Source organism: Cornus florida, unplaced genomic scaffold (assembly GCF_030987335.1).
Source record: "Cornus florida cultivar Cherokee Brave unplaced genomic scaffold, ASM3098733v1 CherokeeBrave_3.0.0_Hap2_Chr07, whole genome shotgun sequence".
Lineage (NCBI taxonomy): Eukaryota > Viridiplantae > Streptophyta > Magnoliopsida > Cornales > Cornaceae > Cornus > Cornus florida.
This window is the reverse complement of record NW_026775577.1, coordinates 28,256,364-28,277,884: the sequence shown is the minus strand read 5'-3', so window position 1 is coordinate 28,277,884 and position 21,521 is coordinate 28,256,364. Positions and strand designations below refer to the sequence as shown.

At 36.0% G+C, this 21,521-nt stretch overlaps 2 protein-coding genes across 2 annotated transcripts; one reads left to right on the top strand and one right to left on the bottom strand.

Annotated features, from left to right (window-relative positions):
• The first annotated feature begins 280 nt into the window (after positions 1–280).
• Positions 281–11,556, top strand: LOC132266894 (zeaxanthin epoxidase, chloroplastic). Its single transcript, XM_059767905.1, has 16 exons — positions 281–1,066; positions 2,633–2,795; positions 2,990–3,064; positions 3,677–3,777; positions 3,905–4,020; positions 4,729–4,940; positions 5,609–5,700; positions 6,170–6,284; positions 6,381–6,484; positions 7,702–7,747; positions 7,908–7,972; positions 8,076–8,162; positions 9,464–9,518; positions 9,620–9,708; positions 9,828–9,915; positions 11,217–11,556. Exons 1-16 carry the CDS (start codon positions 534–536, stop codon positions 11,298–11,300), a joined length of 2,025 nt encoding a protein of 674 aa, XP_059623888.1. The 5' UTR covers positions 281–533; the 3' UTR covers positions 11,301–11,556.
• Positions 11,557–19,150: 7,594 nt separating this feature from the next.
• On the bottom strand, positions 19,151–20,891 carry LOC132266893 (uncharacterized). Its single transcript, XM_059767904.1, has one exon. It carries the CDS (start codon positions 20,643–20,645, stop codon positions 19,446–19,448), a length of 1,200 nt encoding a protein of 399 aa, XP_059623887.1. The 5' UTR covers positions 20,646–20,891; the 3' UTR covers positions 19,151–19,445.
• Positions 20,892–21,521: the final 630 nt, after the last annotated feature.

Below are 21,521 nucleotides of genomic sequence, written 5' to 3'. Positions count from 1 at the left end.
ATTGTGAGGGATTTGTATGTGAATGTTAATAGGACAAACTTTTGAGGGTGTCTTTGTAATTTATCCTTATTATTTTTATATAATTTTTAATTTTATTTTGTATGGTAGTTGTAGTTCGATCCCATGTTTAAGATTTGTGTGAGCCTAACACGTCTTTGATGCATCAAACGACATCAACGTAGATTTTTTTTTGTGCTGACAAACGAAGCTGAGGGAACATGAAACTGCCACATGGCTTTGCAATCTCCACCATTGGTGCAGCTCATTTGAAGCTTCATGTAATGGATTGGTTCACAATCCTTGTTACCCCACCACCACCATCACCGTCCTTCAATCTTTACTTGTCCCAAAATCCCACATTTAATTTTTAATTTTTATATTAAAAAACCCACTTCCCAGTTCCAATCTCCAACACAAAAATTCCCATTTTCTCTTTCAAATTTTGATTCTTCATTTTGTTCCTCAAAAACCCATTTGCACACACCACACACAAGAAATACTGGTAATTGAACTTGGGTTGTTCTTGAATTTTAATGGGTTCAACTGTGTTTTACAGTTCAATCAACTTATCATCAACACTTTCCCCCAAAACCCACTTCCCAATTCCAATCTCCAAAGACTTCTCAGTTGAATATTTGCAATCCATAGACTGTGCCCACAGCTCCAGATGGAAAGAAAAAGGGCAAATGAAGAGGATGACAAAGGTGAAAGCCGCAGTAACAGAAGCCCCATCGGCTTCGCCGCCGACGCAGAGCGGTGGTACCGGAATTGATGGCAATTCGCCGCCTCCACAACGGAAGCTAAGAATACTGGTCGCCGGGGGAGGGATCGGTGGGCTAGTTTTCGCGTTGGCGGCAAAGAGGAAGGGGTTTGAGGTGGTGGTGTTTGAGAAGGATTTGAGTGCAGTTAGAGGGGAGGGGCAATACAGGGGTCCAATTCAGGTGCAGAGTAATGCATTGGCTGCTTTGGAAGCTATTGATATGGAGGTTGCTGAGGAGGTCATGAAGGCTGGCTGCATAACTGGTGATAGGATTAATGGATTAGTTGATGGAATTTCTGGCTCTTGGTAAGTTGTTTCTGGTTATTCCCTTCAATTGGGTCATGTGATTTTTATGAGTTTATCAGATTCATGGGGATATAACTATCTATATGTATATATCAGTATCTATTTGTGCCTATATGTGAGCCTGTCTCTGCATATAGTTGTTTGGTTCATCTATTTCTTGAAAATTTTGAATTGTTTGAAATTTATGCCCTTCTGATATATAACAAGGCTTGGTTTGGTTCAATTATTTAGGTTGGAAAAGAAAGGGGAGGAATGTTTTTTTTTTTTTTTTTAAAAAAAGAATGGAAAATATAAATACCTCATATTTGGTTCATGCTTAAAGAAACTAGAAATTGAAACTTTTCTATAGTGGCTCAGGAAAGAAAAGAAAGAAATGGAAATGGCATGTTAAAATTATAATCTCTCCTTATCTCTACTCAAACATTCTTTCCACCGCTTCTCGATGTTGACCAACTAAGAGAAATGACTTCTTATGTTCTTTCTTTTCCCCTTCTTCCTATATCCATCAACCAAACAGAGCTTAGTGCTGCGATGTTGTAACAAGGCCTTGTGCTGACTCATTCTTATGCTTATTGTGTAGGAATCAAGAACAAACAGACTTATCGTAGTCAATGCAGTAACCAGCATAAGCATTTAGAAAAAGGTGAAGTTGAGAGTCTCCCTGCTGCGTAGGTTATTTATGGAGTTGTCAATTAGTCATCTTAAACTGAGCACAGATTAAAACATACTCAAACCCTAACCGGATTGTTAGTTTTGACTGGATGAATCAAATAGGACATTGACCAAAAGCAGCATCTCACATATCTCACCAATTTATTGAATTAGGAAAACAAAATGGGTGGAATAGATCATAACAATCAAGACATATTAGTTAATGTGTTTACAAGTTTCAAAATATATGTTACATCTCCATTTTATGCATTGGTGAACAGCTGATATGATAGAATGAAAGCAACTAACGTAATAAGCTGTAATGAATAGCGAAAACAGGTTTCAGATGGTAAATCCTTCTGGAATTCATTGGACTTAAAAAGACTTTAAGATACAAAAACAGACATACAGGCACATACATGTCTCTGTGATTTGAATTGCAGTCGAATAGAAACACAAACTTTCAAGAACACATGCTTCTATGTATGTGGTTATGTAACCAATAAATATCACATAATTGGTGATTAGATATACAAAGAATGTTGGTTTGGGTTTTCTAACGAGCTGCAGGGGTAGGTCAAGTTAGGCTGATAAGTTTTTATTTATTTATAAATAAAATCCTGGATGCATTAAAATTGTCAAAATTTAGATAAATGGGACGAACAAATACATGGTTTACCTAGAAAATGGTTTCTCATGTAGTTTATATATTAGAGGAAAGACCAAGCTTTCAAATTATGTGCATTAGAAGTAAAGAATACCTAATTTTATACTATACCAGGAAGAGAGATAGATCCACATCGGCAAGTTGTTCTCAATGCAAGTCAAAAAGAAAGTTTGCATTATTAAGAAGTACCTTTATAATGATTGTTTATTATAAGCAGTCAATCACCTAAAATGATACATAGTTATCAGGTACTGCAAGTTTGATACATTCACTCCTGCGGCGGAACGGGGCCTTCCAGTCACAAGAGTTATTAGCCGCATGACTTTACAACAAATCCTGGCCCATGCTGTTGGGGAGGACGTCATTATGAATGATAGTAATGTTGTAAATTTTGAGGAAGATGGTGATAAGGTAAGATTGCCTTCATATCGCTGTCCCTAGTGGTTGTTATACAGCTTCGTGGAATAGCAAATTTTTTTGGCTTTGTTTTGTTTTCTTCTTTTCAGAATATGCATTTGATAAACTGATTGTAACCAAAAGTATCTTGGCCACATCTTTCAAACAGTCATTTTGATAATTTTTCCTTCTGCATTTCACAAGTCTAGGTTACTGCAATTCTGGAGAACGGACAGCGATATGAAGGCGATCTTCTAATTGGGGCTGATGGAATATGGTCCAAGGTATTGTCTTATACTTATTATGTTTGATATTGTGCTATAACAAATTTTATTTAGTATTTCTGGGTGGTCAGTTATGCTCATCTGCTGTGGTGGAAGTCTAAAGTTCAGTTACCAGTGGTGGAATATTGTAGCCCGCTTCTCAAGATGCATCAATTATTCTGTGCTGTCCTGTGGCTTTCTCCTGTGTTGGTTAAGCTGTTGTTAATTTCTGGTTTTTGGAAGTGGTTCTTTGTTGTTCTGTTTTCTTGTTTGTTTAGATTGATGTATATCTCTTTGTATGTTTGCTTGAGGATTGTTCCTCTGGTTTTGCAGGTTGTTTGTGCTGGTTTAATAAAATCTGATTTAGGAAATTTTTTATCCTATGCCCAAAATTGGTCTGACCAAATACTGTAGCAACTTGGTGTATCAATTTCCGTCGCCCCTTCTTTTCTCGAACTTTCTAAAAATGCCATACTAAATTTGACAAGGAGCAGGTTGATATAGAGATTCATCAAATAGTTGGAAATTTCTCATGTAATGTTGTGCCATTCATAGAGTCTCCCAGTCTACATATGTATTCATGGATTTTCTCTCTTTCTTAAAAGTTTTAGATAATGGTTTTCTTTTGAACAGGTAAGGAAAAATCTGTTTGGATACACAGAACCCACATACTCAGGCTACACTTGTTACACTGGTATTGCAGATTTTGTGCCTGCTGATATCAAGACTGTTGGGTATGCTCTATTTCTTTGTTGCTCTGCATTACTTGTTCAATTTTTTTTTTTCCCCTTCGGTTGACTTCTTTAAGCTGTAGGCAATATCTTGAGTAGAGTGGCTCATGTTTAAATTTATGTCCTGAAGGTACCGAGTATTTCTGGGACACAAACAATACTTCGTTTCCTCAGATGTTGGTGGAGGAAAGATGCAGTGGTATGCATTTCACAACGAACCATCCGGTGGTGTAGATGATTCCAATGGTAGATATTCTTCAGATGGCTTGAACTCTGTTGATTCAATATGAATATTAGTCAAATGGAACATCTATAAAATGACTTATACTGCCCAAAAATATTTATGATATGTTAATGTATCTTTGAAAAACCACAAAAATTTATTTATATTTTTCATTTATAATTACTAACAATTTTCTTCAATATAAAATATAATAGAATTTTAATAAACACAAAGGTATTACACAAGATAAGGTGAAACAAAATGAAAGATTAGCAAAGTGAAATAATGGTAGGTTAACAATTATTTAACATATTAAACATTGTATCATGAGGATAGACAATTAATTGCAGGTTCAGTCAATAGCTACTTCTTGATGATACAGCAGGGATGGTACTAGATCAAGGATGGAAAAAATCTAGTCAGAATACATCAAAATTTAGTCCATTTACGTGTTGATATCTCCATTGTTAATACTATGGAGGCTCTAATTTCCTAGTTCTTTTGTGCCAGTTCTTAAAGTACATTAATTTTTTGTGGATTCCATGACATATCTATATTGATTTCTTGGATGCTAAAGATGCATAATCTAAAAAATTGGATTTGTCCATATGGAATAATTGACAAAAACTTACTTCTGTTGCCAGTCTCAAGTGGATATGTGAAGGATGTTGATGGTGATGATGATTGTATTGCTCTATAATATTTTACATGCTATACGGTATATTTTGCAGGTAAAAAGGAAAGGTTGCTTAAAATATTTGGGGGCTGGTGTGATAATGTGATAGATCTGTTGCTTGCCACGGATGAAGAGGCAATTCTTAGACGTGACATATATGACCGAGCACCAACTATTACTTGGGGAAGGGGTCGTGTGACCTTGCTTGGGGATTCCGTCCACGCAATGCAGCCAAATTTGGGTCAAGGGGGATGCATGGCTATTGAGGTACAATTTGCTTTATTACGTTAGGGTTGAAAGTTGAAACCATTATAAACGAGACATTGTTACTTAATTCAAATTTTTGGTTGCTAGTTTTTGCTTCAGTGAGGATCATCTGATATGATAGGTACTTTATTTGTCTGCTTCTAGAATTCAGACACAGACAAACACATAGCATTATTCTGCAGCAAAATAAAAAGATTTACAATATTTTAATCTGAGTGTCCTAACTTGATTTATTAGATAGATTATGACATTAATCTCTTTTCAAATCTCTTTTCTTGTTTAAGTTGAATTTATCCCTTTTAAAAATGAATAGCATAACTTCTTTTGCACCTTTATCAATAGAGACTAAATTCTAACTGTTAACTACCCATCTACTCTAAAAGCTTAAGCTGATAGAGAGCCTTCAACACGCCCCCTCACGTGTGGTATTCTTTTTGGTCCTACAGGTGTTTTTCAATTTTTAATTAGGGTGACGGTGAGGTTTGAACTCGAGACCTTTGGCTCTGATACCATGTTAACTACCCATCTACTCTAAAAGCTTAAGCTGATAGAGAGGATGCAACTTTAATATTTATACCTTCAACACTAAGGAAACAATGCCAATGACCCATTAAATTCTGCTGCAAGAGTGGAAGAAAACCTTTAAGCTATTTTATTCATAATTTCAGGATGGCTATCAGCTAGCATTGGAGCTTGATAGAGCTTGGATGCAAAGCACTAAGTCAGGAATTCCTATTGATATCGTCTCTTCTTTAAAGAGGTAACATTTTATTTGCTAGTCAAATAGTCCAAAGGAAACTTAAAATTTGAGGTTGAAAATCTGTAGTCAGCCCAAAAGGAAAAAAAAAAAGAAAAGAAAGAAAAAGGAACCATAGTACCAAAAGAAAATGTAAGAAAGACTTATCCACTCAAAATGCTGGAGCACATGTGATGCATGTTTGGGGGAGAATTAACATCTTTTATGAGTCTTATCATGAGAGGGTGGTGCAGCCATGGAAGTGGCATGTCTCTGGTAAACTATCTCTAGTTTGGGCCACAATAAAGGTAGTGTTTCAGAGTACATTTCATTATATTATAGACAGTAGTAACTTACCAACTTCAAACATGTCTGTTTGAGGACTTCAGCTGAGCTGGAGTTCCATAGATCAAGGATGAATGAGCTATTTCACTATTAACTCTCTATGGTGACTCATAATTCTAAATTATTATTATTATTATTTTTTTTCCAGCTATGAGAGCGCTAGAAGACTACGGGTTGCCATTATCCATGGACTGGCAAGAATGGCTGCAATCATGGCTACAACTTATAAGCCGTATTTGGGCGTAGGACTTGGTCCATTGTCGGTAGGAATTTGTTATAAACGAGGACATTAAATAAATTCGTTTTTTCCAGTGGGAGTTTTGCATGCATTTTGTGACGGCCTGTACTCTGTCTTGCAGTTTCTGACAAAGTTTCGGATACCACATCCAGGAAGAGTAGGCGGCAGATTTTTTATTGACATCGGAATGCCTTTAATGTTAAGTTGGGTACTCGGTGGTTACGGGTTAGATCTGAGAAGCCTTCCTTGTACCAATTTCTCATTATTATCTACTTGATTTTATCTTGAATTTTCTTCTATACATATATTATGATTACATTTTAGGGTTCATTCTGAGTGGTGATTGTTAAAAAATGAAAATATAAATAATAATACCAATGAAAAGCTAATTTATATATTTGTGATACAATTACTGCTCTAAACGAATCCTACCTTGTGTTATCCAGAACATCAAAATTGTCAAGTTTAAACCACGGGCATGTTTTAGTGGTAGAATTACAAATTCATGGGATTTGAAATCTAGAATAGTCAAATCATTTGTTCTTTTAAACTATCATGTCATACCCTAATTCCTAATTTAAAAGCAGATTTTGAGCTCACTGGAATTAAATAACCTACAATCCTCAAACCTAGTAACAAAATTATAGCGTAGTAAGGGCATATCAGCATCTTGGCTTGCATTTTTTTTATTTTTTTTTATTTTTTGAAACTCAGCTTGATGAATATAAACCCTAGGAACAATTATAAAGAAGGAACTTAAAGTAAATGAATTAATATGCTAAAATTATTTATGAAACTGCATACCATTACTCCAACTCATTGCAAATGACTGAACAAAACTTGAATAAAAATGCTTGGTAAATCTGATGACTCTTAAATAGATCAAATAATTTATAGTATAATAATAAATAGTGCCCAAACATTTTTATCTAGTAAATCATATTGATATCTGATTGTTAAGGCATGTTATCAAGCAAATCAATGACCTAAGGAAAGATGCACTGATTTCTAATACATCATCACAAATTTGTATGTATAGATGGAGTTAGCAATGGTTGTATAGTGGATGAAGATTGCAGGAGTTGGGACTGGAATGAGAGTTTAAAAATTTCAAGTGCTTAAGATTAGAGCAAAATATGCATGTAAAATAACACGCAGAATTTAATGATTGACATGTTTTGGATAGGATTCCCAAATCCAGCTAGTCTCATCATTTAGCTGCACGTAGGATTAAGTGATCCGTTCCTCTTAGGATAAATAATGGTCAATGAAATGAAGTTCCTGGGGTTATAACTTATAAGAATTATACCAGTGGATTCCCGCTAACAGAAACAGGCCTAAGGGAAAAAATAAATAATTTAGAGAAATATAGGCCTAACAAATGGTATACCTCTTCTTTCATCAATTAATTAAAGCTGAAATGAGGATATTGCCTTTTGCAGCTCAAAGCTTGAAGGGAGACCATTATGTTGCAGACTCTCAGACAAAGTATGTTTCTCAAGGACTAGCAACTCCGTGTGTGTGTGTGTGTAGCTTAACTACTCTGGATGCCACCTAAAAAAGTTTCAGTAAAACTTCTTCTATTCTATAAAAAAGGAAGGAAATAAAATTTTGTTTGAAGCTAATATGTGGTCAGTAATTAATGAAGGCAGATGATCAATTACGGAGATGGTTTGAAGATGATGATGCACTGGAGCGTGCTCTTAGTGGAGAGTATGTTATGGGCCTCAAATCTGCAAATATTATTTCTAGCATATTTTGTAGTCAAACATTTGTTTCACCTTTGTTAACATGTAATTACTTGTCTGTTTTATAGGTGGTTCTTATTCCCATATGAAAATCCCAGTGGTGCTTTACGATCTATTTTCTTAAGCAGGGATGAAGAAAAGCCCTGCATAATAGGGTAATGCCTTTTAGTTCTGAAGTCTCATTTTGCCTTCCATATATTTATTTACTTCTGAATGAAGAGTACAAAATGTTAAACATTGTGTAGAATGTTTTTTTGCCAACAGTGTAGAATGTAAGTACAGGCTGTAGTACACTTTTATTTATTTATTTAATTTAATCTGATTAGAATATCCAATATCTGAATCTGATTCATATTTAATATTACCCAGAGTAAAGAATCTGAAAATCTTAATATTACCCAAAGCACCTAAGAAGCACGGATAACAAATACGATACGATATGGACAGGACGACAAAGCAAACCCTAAAAATTAAGACACGGACATAGCAAGGCCGCATCGAATAATAAATTTTTATATTTTTATATATATGTTCTAATATATTATAAGACGGATATTACGAATCAAAAGTTCCATCCCACAATAACTAATGAACTACAACAACAATTCTCTCATTTAAGAAGGGAGAGTGGGCTCAAGTACATTTTCTAAACTCTCTTTATAAAAATTTGTTGTAATCTGGGTCTGTGATTGGAAGAACAGTACAAAAAGGAAAGAGAGGTAAAAAGATAGAGAAAGATGGTTTATTGAAGGAGGAGAAGAAGTTTTGCAATGATCTGTTCTAGTAAGTTCAAAACTTGGTTGCGAAAGAGAGCAAGATTCATACTATGGTCTTTTACAATTTCAAACAAGTAATAAGTTATAGCTATAAAAAGATCAAATAAATAAAATTTCTTGATAAAGAACATTTAAGAAACTATTTATTTTTATGTTTTGGCATCCATATTATTGAAACTCTTCAAAGAATAAAACATACTTTATATTTTAACACATCATTTTTTTTTTTAAATTCTATTTTAATCAGACGTGTGTCTGTGGTGTGTTGGCGTGTCAATGACGTGTCTGACGCGTGTCCAAAAGGAAAAATATTCTGACTCGTTTTTTTGGTGTGTCCAACACGTGTGCTTCAACATTTTAGGCATGTTGTCTGTGCTTCCTAGCAAAGGACTTGTTATTATTATTACTTTTTAAGTTATTCTGGATTGAATGAATCCTATCCAAATTTGATTTGATAACCGTTGGTTGTTTGATAGAAAAACTAATTGGATATTAAATCTGTAGTAATAAAGCGGGACAAAATAGTGCAAATTCCTGTATCTCAATTGAAATACAAGGTGTCATAACTCATAATCCAATTATTAGCGGGCCTAGTTCATTCCGTTTACTAGCTTGTCCATGTTCTATTACTACCATATGATACCTACAGAGGAAACTATGATACATTATTTTGATTGCAGGAGTGTATCACAAACTGATATTCCTGGGACTTCAATAGCCATACCTTCACCCCAGGTGACATTGACACTTATTTTAATTTCCATTTCTAGTTTTACTGCTGGTAATGCTCTACTCTATCCTGTCAGTGTTAACTGACGATATCTTTATTATCTCAGGTTTCCGAGATGCATGCTCAAATAAGCTACAAAGATGGTGCATTTTTCCTGACAGATTTGCGGAGCGAACATGGTACCTGGATCACTGAGTAAGTCATGGGATATATGTGTGTTTATGTATCTCTCTCTCTCTCTCTATATATATAAATGCATATAACTTATTGTTTTAATAAGTAGCATGAGAAAGCTCACTGTTTTACTTTTGCAGTAACGAAGGGAGGCGGTATCGGTTGCCTCCAAACTTTCCTTCTCGTCTCCGGCCATCGGATGTTATCGAGTTTGGTTCTGATAAGAAGGTTTTATTTTGTATCTTATTTTTACTTAAATTTTTTTTTCTCCTGCTGCTGCATAAATGTTGGGATCAGTTACAGCATGTTTGTCAAGTATATAGAGGAGGTGCATCTGTCTGATAGGCCCAATATTATACCCCAAATATGCTAATTAACATGACTGGAGAAACATCTTGCTATTTTATTTTTTATTTTTTTTTTGTCTTCCCTTTTTCTATACATGCATATCATATACGGTTGCTAGGTTACTAATGCCATCTTATTTATGCATTTTAATCCTCGAGGGTAACCCTTTTTCCCCCTTTTGTCGGGTTGGAGGGGAAGGGAGGGGAGCTTTTGCTTACCCGAAGGTAATGGAAAATGATCCTAAAACTTACAGAGGATCAGGTTCTTTTGTGTAGCTTTCATCTGTCTTCTATAGTTGCTTTATCAATCCAAGGGTTCACTTGAGTGGCTTGTTACATTCTACTGAATTTTTCAAGCCAAAAAATGCATATTTGTCAAAAAATACTGTAAAAGAAGTTTCATCCCAGATGTTTACTCCCGGCAATATTGAATTATTATCTTTGTGATAGTGGTAATTGTTCAAAGTCATGAGAGAGAGAGAGAGAGAGAGCAGACATATATTTCTTGTATATTCAACACAACACCTAATAAGCCCATGTACGCTTATATAAGGGGTACAAGTCTTACTTAATAACACAAGGGCCCTATCAACACAAAAGAATGAGGTTATTGATACACAAAAGAAAGGCTTTATTGTATTTTATTTATTTATTTCTTTTCCATCTTTTTCTTTTGTTCATTGGACCTAAATTAATGGCGTGCGTAATGGCTTGTTTGAATATTACATGAAACTTAGTCAAGCCATTTAGTTATGTATAGATTTAATCGTTTTTTTTCCTCATGACATTTGTAATTTGAATGTTCTGTTCCCTCTGTACTGCAATATATGAGGGTTCAAGAGATGAGATCTCAGTTTTGTATGTGATGATCTGTTCTTTATTTTCATTTCTCTAATTTAGTAGGAGGATAATTTTTCTTCTTGCTTCCAATGATAAGTTCAAAACATACAGATTTTACTTTCTTTTGTCCTCCAACTATGCTTTTACTAAACCGGAGAAAAGTGGCGAGGAATTTGCTCTTTTGTGAATTGCTACTAGACGTTTATGTCATTAATATATATTTTTGCAACAGAATTAATTTCTGCATTCATCATATACAAGAGTACCTAGTAATTTTAGGTTCATCATGCACTCACACTTGTAGCATTATCATTGATAATGAGGTTTCTGTGTATTGTTCAGGCTGCATTTCGGGTAAAGGTATTGAGCGCTCAACCAAAGGTTACTGGGAAGAACGAAGGAAGTGAAGTTCTCCAGGCCGTTTGAGAATCCTCAACCAGACCTCCTGTCGTTGAGATGCACAGAAATTGTACAGCATTTACTTGGGGCAGTGGAGCTGCGTAAAGCTGCTGCATTTTGTATAATGTAGGATCACGCCATAGCATCACAAAAAGAAATGGAGCGAAAGCTCAGCATTCTTTCGATCTAGAACTGGAACGTGTAATCTTAAATGTAGAAATACAGAATATAATTGCGAAAGGGATGCTAAATCCTCAATATCAAAATTTTCATTTGCCTTTTATACTCGTCAGTCTTGTGATTCATCCTCTACTTTTCAAAATTGGTAGATCTTGTGTGGATGCATCGGTGCACAGATACGTGCAAAGTCGAAGTACAGACTAATGGTCATTTAACACTGGCCGGATGGTGAGCATGGTTACAAGTTCCTGACTTGTCACACAGGTCCTGAACAATCTTTGAGTTCTTATGATACCGTAACTATTCTACAGCCAGTAGGGTAACATATCACATTTCTTTCAAATGGGTGCCGCTCTGCGTGCTCTCTGGCTTCCATTTTACTCTCTGAGACTTAAATTTTGCCGATTTCATGTTCCTGCTCTGTGTGACGCTCTGTGTGACGTAGATGAGGACCATTGTATTCATGAAATTATAAACAAATAACCATGTTGCATTATTGCACTAATTACTAGTGAAGAAAAAAGGTCCAGTTGAAACTTTCAATCTGTTGTCTTTTAGTGAACTGGTTATAACATCATTATCCTTTTACCCAACTCTGGGGTCATTGTTGCAGAAGATGATATTCTTTCTAATTTTCACAAGATAAACTGTCCATCTCAACTTTAGTGTCATTGGCATGTTGAAATGAATTCAAAACTTAATGGACATCTCATTCAAAACTGAAAGGAAAAGAGTGCACTTCCTTGTCAGAGTAACAATGGCAGTTGGAAAAGAGTGTTCTTCATTTTTATTCCAATTAGGTTCAATATAATCTTCTGTTGTAAGCTTAGATATAACCATTCGCAAGCGCATGAATCTTTACAGATAGGGCTTCTTATGAGGGTGTTATACCCAAGAGACTTGTATTAATTAAGTTGTTAACATTTAGCGCCTAACATCTTCCATAAACCCAAAAGCACCCTTCTCAGCATTGAGATTGGGATTGTCTAGCATTGAGAATCTTGTTTCGAATGTTATATTGAAGGTTCTAGCTGATTGTATTTTTGATTCGTCCAGACAAAAAGTATACACGAAGTATTCTTCTACGTAAACGTTCTTACCTCCTAATCAAATAGTCCCACAAAAGAAAATCTCGAAAAAACTAATTTGTCGGTAGAAAGTGTAAGGTTGAAATTCTTCTAGGATAAAAAGTAGGTACGTAATTTTTTTGCCAACATTAAAAAAGAAAAAGAAAATCAAATTTAAATTCATGGTCAAAGGACAGTAACATTGGCATGTTGGAGTTTCTGAGAGAGAGATCCAAAATTTGCCCAATAATGGCACCTGACACGCGTTGACAATGCGACACGTGGCCCTACAGCAGTGTCCAGACTTGAAAACTATAGGAGCAACAATGGAACAAAAGTCTAAGAGACACAGACACCCTTCACTAATGTCAAAGTGTGGTCACTATCCAAATCTAGAGAGAGGCACTCAACTGCGTTTAATTATCAGCAACCTATCAACACTAAATCTTCAACCCTAGTGGTGGTGTCTCTGCGTGTCTCCTTTGCCACCACAACTGTAGACACCCCCATGGACGCTCACTAATATGAGTCTCCTTACTACCCAATAGAGTTCATCCCCCTCAGCGCATTGACAGACTCTCTGTCGGACTACTATGCACCATATATTTTAGGTTTTGTCCACATTAGTTTGAGCAAAGGATTGTTAGTTAACATCAGGGCTTTAGTCTTAGTGATAACTTCATCACTTTTTTTTTTTTTTTTTTACGTAAAAGGTTGAGAATTTAAATTCACATAGAGAAAAAGTGAGTGAAAAACATGGAATAGACAATTTAATGGGAAAGTTGAGTTTAGCATTAATGATTCATGCTGGTAGAATCTGAAATAGAAAGAAATTTCAAGTGAGTTCGTTTTAATTCACTTCAATTCATATTATAATGTTAAGATTCATATTATAATGAGTTTCTTGGACATGTTCTATGTTTAATCCATATAATTTAAACACGATCTAAATAGAGAAAAATATAATTGAGTTGGCTTGGATCAGGTGAACTTGATTTGTTTCAAGATTGCCTAAATTCAATTAGATCCATATTTGTGATGGATATTTCAATGAAGATCCTTATCTGACCCCTTTCAAATTCTGATTCAAAATTGAAATCCAAACTCAGTTAAAATGGACTTCAGTTTAATCGAATCTCTAGTCAAATTCCACTCTATTTCAAGCCCTTGTTGCTGGTATTCAAAGGGTATTTTGGTTGAAGTCAAAGAATGCGATTGTGTCTAAGAGCCATTATTTTGTAAATAGTACTAAACATTATGGCAAATAACACTCACATCCCCTAAAGTATAGCCTAACTACACGAGCAATCCTTTTTTATTAAAAAAATTACACTAAATGCCGCTAATATTAGTGGTCAACAAAGTTTAATGAAAGAAGACAATGTTAATTAAGCCAAGGACCTCCGTCGCCTTACCACTAGGCTATTAGCCTCAAAAGAGAGGTGAGAGGTATGAGCTCCGTAGTGAGTAATTTGTCAAATGTTTTGTTAGCCCAAATCGATTCAAATTAGTGATGGATCTTTCAATGAAGATCCTTATTTGACCCCTTTTAAATTTTGATTCAAAATTTAAATCTAAACGCGTTAAAATGGACTTCAGCCTTATCGAATCTCTAGCCAAATTCTAATCTAGTTCAAGCCCTTGTTGGTGCTATTTCAAAGGTATCTTGGTCAAAATCAACGAATGTGATTGTTTCTGAGAGCCATTATTTATTTTATATATGGTATTGAATATTAGGGTAAATAACACTCACATACCCAGCCTAACTAGTTGAGCAATCTTTTTTTTTTTCTTTCAAAAATTACACTAACCTCCGCTAATATTAATGGTCAACAAAGTTAAATGAAAGAAGACAATGTTACTTGAGTCAAGATTCCGTTGGCTTACCACGGGCGATTAGCCTCTAAAAAGAGATTAGAGGTTCAAGTTCTCTAACGAGTAATCTGTCAAATGTGGTTGACCTAATAGGTTGCATTCATCCCATATATAGTGGAATTCAAACTCGGTCTACTTCCGTCTATAACATTAATTTCAAAAATCGACAAGGACAAAGGATAAAAATCTTCATTTTTAACATAATAATGTACAACATATATATATATATACATATATATATATATCGAGAGAGAGAGAGAGAGAGAGAGAGAGAGAGATATACGCGCGCCAATGTCCCTTATGGTATCCTTCTTTGTATCTATGCCTATATGCCTAGATTTTGATTTCATGTGTGTGATTAGGAAAAAATGGTGGAACCCAAAAAAAGGATGAGACATAACTACTTGAGTCAGCTTGTCCCAAGAACTAGAGACATTGCAACTAGTGAAAAAGCTTAGCTCCATACCTCTTAACAGAGATTCATGTGGGGTTTAAGTCCAACCAATTTCTCATTAGGGGAGATTTCTATATATCTTTGTGGTGGTGGTGGTGGTGGTGGCACGTGACTAAGAGTAAATGGCGGTAGAGTCCCACGTGACTGAGCAACGGTCAATTCAGTGGTGGAGAAAGTGACCGTTGGAGCATTTACTATCTAGAATACTTTGGAAGAAACTCCAGTTGTTTTGTTTATCTGTGTGTGTGTTTGTGTGTGTGATAGCTTTGATTTCCTTTTGGTGGATTGTGCGACTGTTGTTTTGTCAGCCCAAAATTAGGGCATTAAAGGGTTCAAAGGCAATTAATCAAAGTATGTGAAGGGACCGTGGCTTTTAATTACAACCTTCCAACTATGACCACGACCTACATGTAGACTTGACCTATTGTTATCCAATTTCTTTTTTACCAATTTCATCATTTTTCCTTTAATGTCACTTTTTGCATTACAATTCCATCCCAACCTCATATAGTTTCATATGACAATGATTTAGGACACTTTTGTATTTCACACTAAAGTATATTTTGCTAGGTTGAAGTTTTGTTGGAGCCAATGCGTGCGTATTTATCTGTTAATAAAGAAATATTTAAAACATTGCAGACACCTACTGTCGGATGTCTCACACTGAAATAGTGATGGTTTCAGTTGATGTGATGGGATACTTCCATCACTATGTGAGACACCCGACAAGTTGATTGAACCCACGTAAAGATTATAACACACTTTTTGTCTTGTGTGGTCAGGGTAGTGAAACGTCTTTCATATGCTTCCTTTTGTAGCAGTTGGTGGTGGTTGTGTTGCTCTGGCTTTGTTAAGGTAAAAAAAAAAAAAATTGATTGTTGCAATGTGTATTATTGTTTTTTTTGCTTAGAGAAACGTGAGTGGATCTAGTGCGGTAATAACACAATTTTGTACCACACCAAATGATTATGATCACTCACACGTATTGTGCTTTTCGGTACAATAACAGTATGATAACATATAGAGTTCATTTCGTCATGGGACTTGAATTATGAGTGGAGGAGGATCACCTCAAATTGGAATTTACCAATCTGGTGTCCATGCACAAAGCAAGCATAGTTTTGTTTTATTTATTTATTTTCTTTACAAGATTAAAAATTTTGTGTAAGTGACAAAGCAAGCTTAGTTAACTGAAACTTTTTCCTCAGATTCCAAGTAAAAAGTAAAAAGAAAGTTACACATGATTAATTTTACCAATTAAGGATCTTATAAGATGCAAGAAATTATTTTCACAGAAGTTGGAAAAGTGATTTAGATAAAATAATCATTAAAAGAATTATCCCACATAGGCTTCCCTTTAAAGCAATCAGACTAATGAACTCTTTATGTGTACTGCAAAAAACAAGAAGAAGTTTGGAATAACATTGCAAACCCTAATCATAATTCAGGAGTGAAAAAAAAGTGGTCTCCCTAAAGTTCAAATGATAATGTCTAAATATGAGGCTTTTAACCATTATTACCATAGAACAATCACCCATTTACTGTGGAGTTATCACATAACTTTTTATTATTATTTTTTGTTTTTTGGGTAAGTGTAGTTATCATAACGGTCTAATTCTTCAAGTACTTGAATATTTTTTGCACTTGGATGCTTGTAGGTGGACCCTACTTCCCAACTTTGTGGTCTTCATCCCTAGCTTTGGGATATGGCTGTTCCTAAGATCTTTTTCACAAAAAAAATCATGGAGCATAGCTTTAGGTATAAAGCCAGCTAGTAGTCACACTATATATGATGACTTACTCAATAATTTTGCAAAAAAAAGAATATATATATATAATGTAGGTGAAGGCGAATTCGAGAGGAAGGACGCAAAAACATTAACATAATGTGGGGTTGATAGTAAAAATGTGTGTAAAACGTGAGAATAACACATGTTTAGAAGAATAAATGTGCCAAGAACGCGAGAGTAGTACATGTTTAGAAGAATTATGTAACTTAAAATTAGACTATTCATAATCATCTAGCCATGCGAAGTTGTATAGATTCTAAACCTTAATATATTAGCTAGACAAAATGATCATTTTCATACTTTATTAGTATTATCATTTGATATTGAGAGAAATCTTTATCATTAAATCAAATAATAATTCTTACACATTAATAAAATGACGAAACATAAAATCATTGCACTATTTTTAAGCATTACCGATTGAGGAAGGACAAACCCAATGCTAAGGCATAAAATGGTATTGAGTGTGTCTGACGCACCTGATGAACAATACGTGTTATGCACACGCGAACACGTGTTATACATATATGGCTCGAATGAATTGTTGTCCAATCACCCAAATTTTATTCAGATTTAGTATGTGAATGAAAATGATCATTTTCATATTTTATTAGTATTAACTTGACAAAATGATCATTTTCATACTTTATTAGTATTATCATTTGATATTGAGAGAAATATTTATCATTAAATCAAACAATAATTCTTAAACATTAATAAAATGGCAAAACATAAAATCATTGCACTATTTTTGAGCCTTACTGATTGAGGAAGGACCAGAAATAACAAACGCAATGCTAAGGCATAAAATGGTATTGAATGCGTCAGACGCACCTAATGAATCGTACGTGTTGTGCACACATGAATACTTGTTATATACATATGGCTTGAATGAACCGATGTCCAGTCACCTAATTTCTATTCCGATTTAGTACGTGAATGCAAATGATCATTTTCATACTTTATTAGTATTAGCTAGACAAAATGATCATTTTCATACTTTATTAGCATTATCATTTGATATTGAGAGAAATCTTTATCATTAAGTCAAAAAATAATTCTTAAACATTAATAAAATGACAAAACATAAAATCATTGCACTATTTTTGAGCTTAACTGATTGAGAAAGGACAAGAATTAACAAACTCAATGGTAAGGCATAAAATGGTATTGAGTGCGTCTGATGCATCAGAGGAACTGAATGTGTTGTGCATGCGCGAAGACGTATTATACACATATGGCTCGAATGAACTGATGTCCAATCACCCAATTTCTATTCCGATTTAGTATGTAAATGAAAATGATCATTTTCATACTTTATTAGTATTATCATTTGATATTGAGAGAAATCTTTATCATTGAATCAAACAATAGTTCTTAAACATTAATAAAATGACAAAACATAAAATCAATGCACTATTTTTGAACCTTACTGATTGAGGAAGGACCAGAAATAACAAATGTCAAGGCATAAAATGATATTGAGTGTGCTCGACGCACCTGATGAACCGCACATGTTATGCACGCGCGAACATGTGTTATACACATATGGCTTGGGTGAACAGATGTTCAATCACTCAATTTCTATTCCAATTTAGTATGTGAATGAAAATGTTACAGGGGAATGAAAGTGACTGTCCAAAATTGCTCCATTGTCATTCCAAATTTGCTCCATTGTCATTTCTATTTGAATTGATGTTCTCAAAACTGTGCTCTGTTTACAGGTTGTGATGATACTTTCTCAAAAATTAGGAGGAACACTAACCTCAATTTTGTACCAAAACACATTCTGCAAAACAACAAAGTTTTAGGAGTGTCTTGTGTGTTCGTGTGTTGTACGGAGCCCCATCTGCCAAGAAACTGGACCCGATATCACGTGGCCATCCATTCATCTCCCAGAATTGCCCTCCTCATTTCTAATTTATTACAACACTGCCACTCTCTCTCCATCCCACCAAAGTTCCCTTTCACATCCAAAACTCAAAAAAAAGCAGAGCACCTCGTTGTTCTGTCTCTCAAAAGCCCTACGCTGAGAAGGTTTCTGTGTCAGATTTCCTCTAGATATATATTTATATATATATATATCAAAAGAAGAGACTCTCTTTCTCAGACATTTCCCGTCACTTGCTATTTCAGTGCAACCGTGCTTGCATTGTGTTATCGAGATCACTAGATTTGTTTCTCCAGAAAACTACACCACCTGAGAAAAAGCAAACATTTTCCCAGACCCTTTTCCTTCCAACCAAACACAACCCAAAAATAGACACTCATTTATTACAACGACGCCGTTCTTGACAATGTTGCTTACCTCGAAAGCAATGCCACTTGAGTTGTCCCACACCGTATTTTGATTTGATTCCCATAGGACACAGCTCAGGATCGAATACAGAGGGACCCAAAAAAGTCTTTTTACTCAAAACCCCAGAATATATAATATAAAATATAAAATATAAATAAAAAAAGTTGCACACGTGCACTGCTAATTAGAAACCTGTGCCCCAAACAACCATATTCCATGGAAAAACTAAAATTATTACAAACAAATATGAGCTGTGAAAAACATACACACTATAATTTACAGAAATAATATTATTTTTCTTATATATATAAATATTATACATATAACAATCATGTATTTCTTGAATTCTTTAAGCCCATTATACACTTTCTTTAATGGTACAACAACGCGTTTCCCAAATTTCTCTTCCCATTTCCACCGAACAGAGGAAAAGCAAAACCGTGGATTTTGAAATTTTTTGAAAAAAAAAAAAGAAAAAAGAAAAGAAATATGTGAAAAAAAAAGTATCTATGACCGGGAAACCGACTCAGCCAGTTTCTCGATTCTCTCCACGAGCTCAGGTGACAGTTTCATTGCCGGTTTTCTCTCCTTCTCCGGTCGGAAATCAAACCCTAGAGCATCCGATACCTCCTCGGAGCTCCACCCGGCTTTTCGGAGCGAATCGGAGTAACGGTCTGCTTTCAGAAGGAGAGCGTCGAGGACCGCTTGATTGTCTAGTAGAACCATCTCGCCATCAAACAATCCGGAGGCTGACACGTGGACGATCTCGGCGACGTCGGATTCGTTCCACCCGCCTTCTCTCAGAACCGAGCCGATTTGTTTTATGTACTCGTCGACCCATTTCGGCATTTCGGACCTGGGCATGTCGAAGTATCGTTCAGGCGACGAAGAGGAGGAGGAAGACGAGTTTGAGTTCCTCCGCCGCCGCGGATCCACGGCGGCGTCGCTCCAGAACTCGACCCATCTCGGCGTTCGTCCTCCGGTGATGGTGTCGAGGCTTCTCCGGGAGTAATTCGAAGACGACCCGGCGGATTTCTCGCTGAGGGACCGTTGTTTGGAGAGAATCTGCGGGTTGGAGCACTGAAACAGAGAGGACTCGCGGTCGAAGAAGTCGGAGAGATCGGACCCACAACAGAAGATCCGATTCTCGTCGACGAAGAAGATTGGGTTTCCGGCTAAGGAAGGATTGCAAGGAATGTAGCAATGGTTGAAAATGGGTATCAGAAGCGGTGCTCTTTTGATGGCGTTTCTTGCAATTCTGATGGCTTTTTCCGGGTCGGAGGGTCTCGGGCCCCAAGACTTTGACCAGAGAGCGTTTCGGGCGATGTGGAAGGATATGGCGGCGATGGGGAGGTCGAGGGAGGCGCGGAGGTGGACCCGGGCGGATCCGGCGGATCGCCAGTCGGGGAATCCGGGTCCGACGGGCAAACCGGCGGAGAGCACGGCCTTGAGATCCGGAGGGAAGGCGAACCCGAACTCGGCCTCGGCTCGGGCGAACTCGGACTCGGACAAGCCGGGTTGGACCTGGATTCCGGAGTTTTTGAGGTGGGTGATGACTTTGTCGGCCAGGGAGGTGAAGGAAAGGAGGCCGTTGCGGACAGGGAGCGGTGTGGACGGTGTTGCAGCCGCGGCGCGGGCGGAGAGACGGCGGAGGCCCGCTATGTGAGCCGGGTTCAGACCGGTCATTCTCCGGTCCACGTCGACCATGGTGGTGGTACCACTTTGTAAATGATTACTTTGATAGAGAAAATCTTCACTTTGCCGGAAATTGTACTCCCAAAAAAATTGTTCTTTGTCTGTGTTCTTTGTTACTATCACTTTTATATATAGAGAGAGAGAGTGTTGTGTATATGTGTATATATATATAGAGAGAGGAAGATAGAGAGAGAGAGTGGTGAGTGTGGTTAAGTGAAAAATGGGAAAAGGGAAGAGAGGGATTTCAGATCGTAAAGTAATGCGTTGTATTTATAGCTGGTGGTGTGGTGGGGTCCACTCTGGGACTTTGCTAACGGAAGGTTTTTTTTGCTAGTTGATGATTAATTAATTAATATAATTTATAAAACTTTGTAAAGCTCTTAACGGTACCTTGATGAAGCCGTGTAGAAACAGTTAAGCAGCTGTTCATAGAGCTCCTTTATGGGAATGGCATGCTTGTCCCATGGATCTCAACCTAATATTGAAACATATTTGTAATCAATAAATAGGTAGCTGTATATAGATATATATATACATCATCATTGGAGTCTATTATAATTTTTATTTTTTCTGAAATATAGTTAAGAGTTATGATACAGAGTTCAATAGTTAAACAATTACGATTAATTTTATAAGAGTAAGAGCTCACGTCATAAAATCAGTCGGAGTTTTCCTATGTCCGACTCTAAATCATTTTTCTATTTAGTATCGCTTCAGCCAAATACCAATTTGACTTGGCCAAGTCGCTAAGCGCGTGTTTATATATAAATAAATGAATAATGATATTCGGCTCTCATTTTATTTTTACAATTTCAATTATAGGAGTAATATATATTTGCATTTGAGAGAGGCTAGGGCAAGTAAAACACTTTTCCTACTCACATTAAG